This window comes from Pagrus pagrus (genome assembly GCF_965226575.1).
Source record: "Pagrus pagrus genome assembly, chromosome: 2".
Taxonomy (NCBI): Eukaryota; Metazoa; Chordata; class Actinopteri; order Spariformes; family Sparidae; genus Pagrus; species Pagrus pagrus.
Window position 1 is genome coordinate 22620340 of NC_140186.1, and position 11636 is coordinate 22631975.

General features: G+C 40.4%; 1 protein-coding gene across 3 annotated transcripts; it reads left to right on the forward strand.

Annotated features, from left to right (window-relative positions):
* The first annotated feature begins 1270 nt into the window (after nt 1–1270).
* On the forward strand, nt 1271–11265 carry clta (clathrin, light chain A). 3 transcript variants are annotated; one of them, XM_084369562.1, is made up of 7 exons: nt 1272–1571; nt 2338–2366; nt 3716–3833; nt 4072–4183; nt 5696–5749; nt 8451–8486; nt 10050–11265. In XM_084369562.1, exons 1-7 carry the CDS (start codon nt 1394–1396, stop codon nt 10219–10221), a joined length of 699 nt encoding a protein of 232 aa, XP_084225688.1. In that variant the 5' UTR covers nt 1272–1393; the 3' UTR covers nt 10222–11265. The 3 variants fall into 3 exon arrangements, with proteins under 3 accessions (XP_084225689.1, XP_084225688.1, XP_084225690.1); XM_084369563.1 differs by lacking the exon at nt 8451–8486 and having other exon boundaries at nt 1271–1571; XM_084369564.1 differs by lacking the exons at nt 5696–5749; nt 8451–8486 and having other exon boundaries at nt 1273–1571.
* The last annotated feature ends 371 nt before the right edge of the window (nt 11266–11636 follow it).

Below are 11636 nucleotides of genomic sequence, written 5' to 3' on the forward strand. Positions count from 1 at the left end.
ACATATTGCTCCTTTAAATTGAATTAAGTCATATTGCAATGGGAAAGTACTATAAATGGGACCATAACTTTAGAACCCTTGGCTGATATACATCATATCACTTACAGACTGGAGCTCAAACAGTTGCAGTATCTGAATCTATCTTACACTATCGTTCCCGTCTGTTTACTGTAAGTCCACTTCATTCAAAACTCAGTATCGTGCCACTCACTCATCATTTATTAATGTTTGTTTTTAAATGATTTCTGGATGTTTAAGCCTGAATAACAATCATCAGACAATCATTGTGACTTTTTATAATGATTGCCAGAATTGTCATCATCATAGCAAGTTGATTACAAAAAATAATAACATGATTTTTTTTCCTGTCTTCTCTTGAACCATTCAATCCTATAATTTTATTATCTCCAGATGTATATGTAATGTTACAGTTTCTTAACAAATGTCCTGTATCAGCAAGAAGGCACACACCTTTACCTTTCATGACTTTTGGATGTATGCTTTTGTCCCCTGTGGTTGTAAACATTCAGCAACACGTGTTCATCTCAAAGCAAACGACGAGAGCTTCCAGTTTTTGAATTATAAATTATATCTTTGAGATTCTGTAGCACTGAGTCTGTCTGATGTTTTAAAACCAATTTATTTGCTCCCGCCTGCATACCTTAAGTCATGTGAGTGCTAGCCTGTCACCTGAGCCCTTTGAGACTGTCAAAGCTGTTAATAATTAACAGCCATGACATTATACTTGAGCTGGACATTACAAATGTTGCCAGGGTGCTTCACCAGCCTTATTGTAGTGTTGCTGAGGGAACTTTTGGAAGACTGAAGCAAAGTGGAACAATAAAAGAATAATAAATTTTATCATGAAAACAATAGAAAGACAAAAAGTATTACATGTGTACTTTGTATCCTTGGATTTGCACAAGAAGAGACATCCATATACATTAATATATATTACAGTATACATATGTGTATGTTTATGATTTTTTTTTCTTCTGCATGTTCAGTTTAGTAACTGAGACATTAAATAATAATATACTAAGGGTCTGACAGAGGTATCACGTCAAATATGTAGCAGTTGAATCGCCCCTAATCTCAGACTGCGGATTTTTTTTTTCACATCTCTTGACAGCACGTAGCAGATCATGGGACCCGTATGCAGGCGGGTTTATAGACTTGATTGGTCCGATTTTGAGGCAGCTGTCTTGCGATTGGTGCTCCGTTCTGTCACTCACCCATCCCGGTTTGTGATTGGTTATTCATCTGTTTCCGCTTCGCTAGCTTGTAGAATTTCTCTTTTTTTGTCGTCCTTCTTCCCGTTGAGCTAATCAATTTCGACCAACTGCTACACCTGCTCGGCGTTTCTCACATTTATCCTCACACAACACTCAACATGGATGATTTTGACATGCTGAACGCGCCCGCCGCTGGAAACGGTGTCGGCTCGGAGGAGGACCCCGCCGCCGCTTTCTTGGCCCAGCAGGAGAGCGAGATCGCGGGGATTGAAAACGACGAAGGCTTCAGCATCCTGGACAGCGGAGAGGTTCCCTCGTCGCTGACAGACTCCAACGGTGGGTGACTGCCGTGGTCAAGTAGAGACAGTTTGCCTCAGTTCATTGTTAACACTTGTCTGTCTAGTCCGCTTTAATTTTACCGGGTTGTGTGTCCTTTTAACGACAGCTGCTCTGTTATACCTCAGTTTGTTCATAAATGGACCCTGGAGTTGATAATGTTTTAGTTAGCTAGCTGAGCTAGTGTAGCTAACATATTAGCCAAGCGGGCTTAGCTAACGTTAACATTAACCTGTGTCAGTGTCTAAAATTGACAAAATAACACACTCAGGAACAGCTCAGCAAGATAAGTACGTGTGTATGTGACGGCTCAGGCTTTAAATAACGTTTTCAAAATGAATGAAGCTGTCTGATAACATCAGCTCTGCAGTCTGTGGCCGTCTCATTCATTGCTTCCTAGCTAACTTGCTTGCTGGCTGCTCGACATCTTGTTAATCTGTGTTTGCCAGCCAGCCTGACAGCCACAAGAGGAAATTGACGGAGCTTAATGACCTTTGACCAACACTGCCTCATTTCCTCGAAGCTGTGAAATCGTTAAGGTTTAGCAATAGTATGTACACAGAAGTGCTGACATGTCACATTATGAAATATGTTTGAATGAAAATCTTGAATCAGCAAGACTGTAAGACTCCCAGTTTGCTTAGTTCTTGTCATGATTAGAAGGTTTCTGATGCTTTTTTCTCAGACTTAAAGAATCATGTCTTTTCTTTTCTTTTTTTCTTTTATGGCTTCATTTCTGACAGCTGTTTTCCTTGTATCTTTGTAGATGGTGCTGTCAACGGAGAGCTTCATGGGGTAACACTTCTTCACTTTGTTTTTCTTCATAACGTATTTTCCCAATTATTTCCCAATTCTCTCTTCTCTCTGATTTTATGTGTGAATAAGGGACTTTACAACCTCACAATGTACACACACGTGACATTGTCCCAAACCAAACATCTCTGATCTTTTCATCTCTAAATTAGAGCTTTTACATGCTGCCTCTTTTGTCTCTGCAAACTCCTCTCAGGCTTGTTATCAGTACATCTATGTTATTGTTCTTGGTAATGTTGTATTGCATACATGTCGCACATTTGCCTTAACATTGCCCTGTGAAAAGTCACATATTGTTGGTAATGTCAGTGTTTGATGGCTTTGTGTGGCAGGCTAGCACGACGCTTAAAGAATAATTCTGCGTTATTATCTCTGCCAGGCGTAACTCTGAGGGGGATCATGTGCTTCGTCGTGTGCGTGGGTGTATCTGTCCACAGTCAATCTCAGACACTACTAGACCCATCAAACTATTTTTTTGCTCACATTCTCACTCCAATTACCCCCATCGTTGAGTGCTCTAACTCCTCTTAACCAGCTGGCTACTAGTGGTTGCAAGTGATTAACAACTAGTTCAATTTGGATTCTCAGTCATCATTCCTAAACACAAGTAGTCAGGTGATTGGTAGTCGTCAGGTTATAAACAAGCCAACGGTCAAGCTCGACCATCTACGCCTCCTCTATATGGATATAAAACTGAAGGTTAGCCCACCCAAAATGCCGGTAGTAACCCTCCTTGCACAGAAGAAACATTGTGCACGTATAATTACATCAAGTCAACAGCTCAACATTGAACCAGGAAGTCGCTCTGTAACTTGTGATGTTTAGATCAGACAGTATGGGTAACAAACCATTTGTCTGTGATTTTCCATCTAAAAAGTTTGGTTATCTGATGGTATGTTTAAAACCTGTCTAGTTGTGCGACTGCTTGTGCTTCTTGATCTTGGAGTGCAACATTATAATTACAGATAGGAATGATGGCCAAAACCAGAATCTTTCTTATTCTTTTGTAGGAGTGTGATTTCGGTGCGAGTGACCGCAGCGGCCTAAATATCTGTCTTCTAGTTCCGTTCCAGCTTCCTTTTCCTCTGCTGTCGTTGCAACATTGCTGCCTTTTGCGCTGTCAGGACTTCTTTCTGGCAGTGAGAGGACTTAAGCTGATAAAACTCAAAGCAGCCAAATGTGGTTTTCATAAAGCCTCTCAAACAGCACACAGCTTTAAGATGAATAATTCAGGATGAGAGATTGAATGTATCTTCACCATATTTCTGTAAATTCCATTGATCAAAGTCACACAGTTATCTCTGCCTAATGTCACCTCCCTTATTTCTCAGGAAAGCAACGGTCCATCAGATGCCTATGCAGCAATCTCCAATGCAGACAGGCTGCAGGCCGAACCCGAAAGCCTACGCAAGTGGAGGGAGGAGCAAAGGGAGAGGCTGGAGTTGCTAGGTAAGCACAGTTTTTTGTTTTTTTTTTAATAAGGAAACAGAACCGACCACTGCTGTCTGAGATGTGACAAGTAAACGTTGATGTCATGAGATCAATACCAAGTGCTGGAGATTCGAACTCAGCTGGGTTCATTTTACATAGTATTCAGGCCTGTGTCTAAATTCCTAATTTTCCTCTATTGTGTCCTGCCATCTTTACTTCCTTAATCACTCCCCTCCCCACTCCTTTCCCTCCTTAGATGATAACTCTCGCAAGCAGGAGTCGGAGTGGAAGGAGAAGGCCAAGGTGGAGCTGGAGGAGTGGCATGCCAGGCAGAACGAGCAGCTGGAGAAAACCAAAACCAATAACAGGTACTGGCTTCATCAAGGGCTAGAAACGGGACACAAGTAACAGTAGAGATGAAGGAGAGCAATCTGCATCATGTGAGATGTTACAATATTTTAAAAAGGGTATTAACAAATCTGAAATAATGGCAGCAGTCACAGGTGAGCATATCACTGAATGCTAAGGTTAAGCCTCCAGCATGTATGTTCCCATACATCGTTGGTGTGAACCCTCCAGTTAGCATTTGTTCATTCATGGTTTTGGACAATAATGTGAAATCATACCTTTTTCTTAAAGGCGGCTACCCAAGGTGCTGCAGTGGATCTGCTAAGAAAAAGATTATAGTCATAGCAGATGTGTCTTCTCATCTACATACAGTTTCAGTGATTTTGTTTCCCAGCAGGCAGCATTCAGTTTAAATCTCTCTCGACTTCTAAAAGTTCAATCTTATTATACATTGGATTTACTCATGGTTGTTAAGTGTGTTTATATTGTCGAATGGCAGAGATGGAAGAATAACCTGTGTAATCTGTGTGCCAGATTGATCTTTAAGTAGTCGGATCTCCTGACAGTGCAGCCCACTGACTGCAGAGTGTGAGAGACGATACACAGGGCTCCTCCACTCCAATGTGGGTTTGGTTTCCTGCTATTTTTAGTGTCACACAATGGCTCAAGAGAAGCATCTAAGAATATCTTCAGACAAATAAATACGTAGACTGATTTAAACAAGTACATTTTATTGTGGTTCTTAAAATATTTCCATAGTTTTATACTTTTATTTTTTACTTTTATTAACACGTTTATGATAAGACCAGTGTGTTTCTCAAATGCTTGTTAAACATGTACTATTATTTGAGGATCTATAAAATGCCACATGGTTGACATATTCGTGTCCTCCTCGAGGCATCAATTTGAGCTGAATTGGCAAAGTTTCTGTCTCAGTTTCTCCCACACTGTAATGTCACCCTGCTGCCCTATTAATAATAAACTACCTGCAGACACGAGTCATCTGGAAACCCAGTGTTGGGACAAAAGGATGGTACAGTTAAATAAATTACATAGAAATGTAGAAGTACGAGAAGAGTTAGGGCTGCAACTAACAATTACTTTCATTATTAATCTTTTTCTTCTTTTCCAAACTAATCAATTCATCACGTAGTTTATACTGTAAAATGTGTAGAAACGGCAGGTCCTTATCCAGAGATCATATCGGTATATTAGGAGTGCATGTTTTGCATGACCAACAGACAAAACTTTTAAATTTGATAGTATTTTGCTCTTATTCTCTCACCTTTTTCAATTATGAAGAACTGATCAGCAGAGCAGTGTCAGGGGAGGACAGTGAGAGCCTCCCTAAGCCTTTGATACCCTGACACTGCATTCAGAAGTCCTTCTAAAAACTCTTGATTATATGCCTCAGCTCATTACTGTGTGGTAACCTATAATGCTTGTGTTTCCATCCTCTTCTCCCTTTTATCGCTGTCTCTCTTCTCTCCTGCCTTCTTGCTGCTCTGTCGTTGGGGCGGATGTTTGTCCAGGGTGCTGGATGAAGACTTCTACAAGCAGCCCTTCTCTGAGCTCATTGGTTATGTGTATGTTGCTCCAACTAACATCCTCCCTTCTCATCTTCCTTCGCTTTTGTTTTCTCCATTATCATCAACTCCCAGAATCCATACATTGACACCATATTCATCTCATCAGTTAGGGCATTAATTGCCTCCACTTGCGTTGCCATGTTTTGGTTCCGTCTTCAGTTTTTCATTTTTAAATATTTGGATTTCAAACTGATAGACACGTCATCCAGCTTGATTGTTTGTTTTTTTGCATACATAAACATACACACACGCACACAACATAAACTGCAATAATCATTTTCACCTCTTACATCTGCATGTCATTAATGAGTGGATGCCTCAAGATATTTCACTGAAGAGAGTGACTGCATGCCACTACTAGTGTTGTCATGATACTGGAATTTTAAACTTCGATACAATACCTTGGAATATATCGATATTCGATACCATGGGGAAAAATTGACCCAAAAGTGAGGGCATCAAATCTGAGATTTTTATTAAAGGATAAATATAACAAGACTATAACATGTAAAAAACATTTCATGGCTAGTAGCAGAGAGGAGCACAATGACTGTCTGAAACATCACTTATCACACCTTTTTAGAATTGTTTTACTCTTTTAATCAGGCATTTTAAATATAATGCATGTTGGAGAGGAGAGAGAGCGAAAGAGCGCAGCTGGTACCAAAGAAAATCCTGCAGAAAATACGAAACCATTTCAAATATTCAGAAGGAATATCTTGTATCGAAAAATCGATATTTTTGACAACACTAGCCACCACACACACACGCGCACACACACACACACAGCCAAACTTCCACAGTCATATCCATGGGAATCAAATTCACTCGATCATAACTGCCTGTGTTGATTTCTCCTCCATTACTCACTTCTATACTGTTTCCCTTCAAGTCATTTCAGCGAAACATTTTGCAAAATACATCACATACATTTCCAACAATTAACATGTGCTTACATTAATTGTACAGACTCTCACAGAAAAGTGTTTTGTTTCTGCTTAACATGTTTATAAATGTGAATTTCCCCCAAATTTGATTAATCTAGAAAATGTTACTTAGTAGTAGGATGCTTTTAGATTTGTTTGAAGCAATTGTGTGTGTATAATTGGACCTGGGTGTTTGCGTCAGTTTTACCTAAACCTTCTTGTTTAAACTCTTAGGTGTTGTTTATAAAATCAGATTTGACTCCACTGCGCAATGTGCATAGTTGACATTCTTCTTGAGGCTGGTTCCTTCCTCTGAATCTTTGCAAGTCAAACTTCCTAAGTCCTCACCCTGACTTCCCACATTCACAGCTCTAGCCACGCACTGATATACAGTAAAAGACCAGGGAAATGTACATGATCGGATAGAATCAAACTAACCCCACTACATGTGAAACTGAGCTAGACTGACTGAAGTTTAAATGCAGATGTCATTATATACACAGATATCATAAATAGTTTTAGCACAGTATTTAACAGTTTACTATTTTGTTTTCTTAAACCTGCAGATGTCCCAACGCGCAATATTGAGTCCAGCACTCACTGCCCCCGCTCTCTGTCTTCTCTCCTTCCTTTCAAAAATCAAAGATTCACAGATTTCCATCAATAACACTGGTCATATCACAGATACACAACTGCTTCAAACTGAACTGTGTTCATGCTTTGTTAGATTGTTAGCTGCTCTGTAGCTCCTGCTGTCCTTCAGGATGACATGCTAATTTGCCCAGCTAGCTATCCAGTAGCCTGAGCTGTGCAGCCTTTGGTTTTGCTATCAGATTACGTGGGGGGTTAGCTGTTAGCCTGCACTGTGGTGTGCACATGTTTTATTTGTTTTCTCCTTATTCATCGCCTTTGATTTTAAAGGTCACTGATTTTCTTCTTCTTAGTCGTTCTTTGTTTATGTTGTCGTTGAGCTGCTCTTCATTTGAAAATAAAGATTACATTTCTATTTTGATTTGTAATTTAATGTTAAGGTTCTCCAGTTTAAAATGCTTTTCTCTCGCGATTAGGGAATGAGGTATTTTGTTGTGTTTTTTTTTAATGTGCACACCTAAATGCAGCTTATGATATGTGGGATTGACTCAGTATTATAGATATATTGTTGGTGTAGAATGACACTGATTCACACCACTTTCTCCTCCTTTATCTCGTTGGTGTGAGTTTGACGGGACACCAGGGGCCTCATTTATCAGCATTCAATAAGAACAAATGGGCTTGAGTGATGTGAATACCACTTCCCACACAAACGGTGGGAATTAAAAAATGTGACAAGAGAATGAACTCATCGCTGAGCAATGCCTATAAAGATCTGGAGAAAGTGGGAGCTGGCCACATTGTTTGCAAATGTAGTGAGTTGAATTGGAAGTTTTATGTTATAATGTGCTTTGCGTTTCAGCTTAATTTGTTAGAAAATCATCAACAGTTTTATAAATGAGACCCCTGCCCATTATGTATAATGGCACAAGGCAGAATTCAGATAAATATGTCAAACCAAAGGCTGCACAGTAATCATTTTGTAGAACACTTTTGAAAACCGAAAAAAAAAGAAGAAATCTTTTAAAAATGTCGCTTTTTGCATGCTGGCTTTCAACATCTGCATTTGGCTCATTTTGGTTGTCTTTCATTTCGTCCCCTCCCTTCTCTCTCTCTCTCTCTTCTAAATTCTGACTTGTGAAACTGTTTCTCCCTGTTTTCTTTTCCTATGCACCTTAAAGCACACACATTAACCATCCTTGCTACCGCCTAGACCAGTTAAGTAAAAATACAAAACCCCAGAAACTTCCAAACACTTTATATTCTTGACAGGGGATAGATGCAGTTCTTTGTGTGTGTGCGTGCGTGTGGATGTGTGTGTGTGTGTTAGATAATTATACGTTGTACAGATACCCAGTTTACTATCCCAACAGTTTAATCCACTGCCTAGATAGTTTTGTTAAAGTGTCCCTCCTGTGATGTTGTGGTCCTTCTAGTCCCTTTTGTGTATTTGTAGTTGGTTGTGACAGTGAATGTTCATTGGCTTCTCATCCCCATTTTGCTTTGTGTACTGTGTTGTAGTTAGTAGCGGAGTTTGTGCTTGCAGGTTGGGTGGGGAATAGAAAAAAGAACTGGAAAAGTACCATGGCAGTGGAATTGTTACTAAGATCGTGGGTGGGGAGTGAACAGGGCTTACATTTGTTTAGCCATAATCTGTGGCTTGCATCTCAAAATGTCTTGTGATAGTGGCACTGATCCATTTTCAGTTTTAAGTTGTCTTTTCTTTTCTTTTGTGTTTTAACTTCAAGTGTTTTGTAGCTAGCCTTGTAGTGTAAATGTCCATATTACTTTCTTTGTTTTCTTTGATAGATGGTTGAAAAACACCCCAACCTTCACCAAGAAGACATTAATTGATCTGTTCCACAATTACGTCACATGAAATCAAAATAAACTCATTGTTTGCCACACCTCCAAATAGCCTGCTTTTCAGCCGCAGCACAATGCATGGCTAAGGCCCAGCAGTGCTTCCAGCTCTTTTGGGTTTGGTTAAAAAAAACAGAACTTGCCGTTATTGTTCCTTTTTTAAATCGAGGACAAGTATATGGATGAGCTCATCATCCCTATACGTGGTTCTTGCTGTTTAAAGAGAACATTGTAAATATGCAACCGCAGGGCAAGTGGAAGTGCGAGGGTGTGGGCAAACTCCCCTCCCCCAGTTCTGTACAGAACTGCATTTTTAACCAACCAAAAAAAACGCTTGTCAGATCTTACAATTACTTTGTTTAGCTTTGGTTTGTTTTCTTTCTTTGGATTTCTCATCAGTGTTTTGTATGTACCTCCCTTTACCGTTGTGGAGAGTCAAAAACAGGTGACTGTACTGTATTGTGTAAGCCGAGGTGGGGGCATGCCACACGTAATGAAACTGTTGTAGCTTGTTCATCTTTGTGGGCGTAAAGACAGATGGATGTCCATTATCTATGTGGTGATTGGACTGTCCTGCCCTGAGGTAGACTCTGCTGAACCAACACCAAGGCAAAAAAGAAAAGTAGAAAAACAGACCTTTCTGGCATGTAGAGATTTATATTCAATAGATTTAGGGAGTATTTCACCTGAAATGTTTCCGAACTGTAATCTCTTTTATGAATGCATCAGTCATGCCAGAGTCGACACTGTGGAGCTCAAAGAAGCGCGACTACATTTTCCACCAGAACTTGTGTGTGTTGGGGATCAGCAGAGGACTTTCTCAGGGCTGTACGTGTACCGTGGCATATCTTACCTTTCCTCCATTAATTGTTTTCTATTCCATGTCCTTTCTTTCTATTCTTCCCTTTCGCACGTAGGGCGGCTGAGGAGGCCATGATTTCGGACTTGGATGAGAACAACCCCGGCACGGAGTGGGAGCGGGTGGCTCGGCTCTGCGACTTCAACCCCAAATCCAGCAAGCAGGCCAAAGACGTGTCCCGCATGCGCTCCGTCCTCATCTCCCTGAAGCAGTCCCCGCTAGTCCGCTAGGCAACCAAGGCTGCCCAAGGTGTCATTCCATATCAACCTCTGTCACCACATACCAATCCAACCCAACTCCCCATGTCCAAACATCTATATTCTGAAGACAAGGGGACTCAAACCCCTTCTGTCCGTATCTGTTTGCCATGCACAGCCCTGTGGATGGATATAGCCAGCGGTCCTACCTTCATCTATGTCCTCTTGGCAGGGCTGTAGAGATTGACCTTGAAGCACCAGCTCACCATTTTCTGCCCCCTGAAAGGTTTTCCCCTGTGTGCACCTCTTCCACAGACCAATCATGACCTCGTAAATCCTCTTTTGCATTGGTTAACATACTGACATCAACACCAGGTCTGATGTTCTGTGGTGCTGTGTAACACTTGTGTAAGGGTGGTGAGACACTAAAAGGGAAGGGTTGATTGTGTGGGCCAACAGCTACACTACAGCCTGCTTCACATGGCCCCCAGACAATATGATTCTCCTGATGCTGTACTCTCTTAATCTGTCAAACTGGTTGATTGATGTTTGTTTTATTCACCTCACCTCTTGCCCTCCAACATATCGCCTCATGTTTCCCCATCCTTACAAAAAGTCACTTCAGAAGTTTTCTTTATTGTTGTTTTTTTAAGGACCAATCTCGAAGACAAACTCCAAATTCAGTGTGTGTACTTTGAACTGTGTGTGTAGAGCCTGCTTGTGGCATATTGCGTTACATTATTCCAATCTATGCATTTCCTTTTGAAAAGCCTCTCCCCTTTCGAGTCGGGAACTGAACGAAGTCCAGTCATTACAATAAATGTGACCCATTTGTGTGTGCGTTTAAACCTCAACAGCGTGTGTGTACGTACTCTATGCGTGTACCTAATGTACATATACAGAAGGCAATATATATACAGTATATAAAACGTTTATGTCACTGAAATTAGACAGTTGTGGTTCAAAAGAACTAGATATTAGCCAGCTGTTGCTTGACCATGCGTGTTCATTGTCCATTTGATTTCAATATCAGTAAAAAGTGAATAAAAGTTGTGGTCTTGTCATTCTTCAACTGGATATTCAATGTTAATCTGTGGTTCAGGAATGTGGCTGCGATCAGTTAACTGAATTGCTTTTTGCTGCTGCGTAGTGTCGGGAGTGTTGAATATCATAATTATGGAGTTGATTGATTTAAAGCTGCACTCATTTTCTATCAACAGTCATTCAAATGACAGTTATTTGAAAGAGAAGTGACAAACCAACAATAAATCATCAACTGACTCTACAAATTAGTTTAGCTTCTTTCAGCTTCTCGTCTTGGTTTTACAGTTCTTACACTTGTTTTCTTGTGTTTCTGAGAAAACTATTTTGCTGCAGTAAGAGACTGAGGGTGAAAGTTTGGCTTAATATCTGGCTGCGTAGATATTTTGGACTGTCTGGGTGTCCTT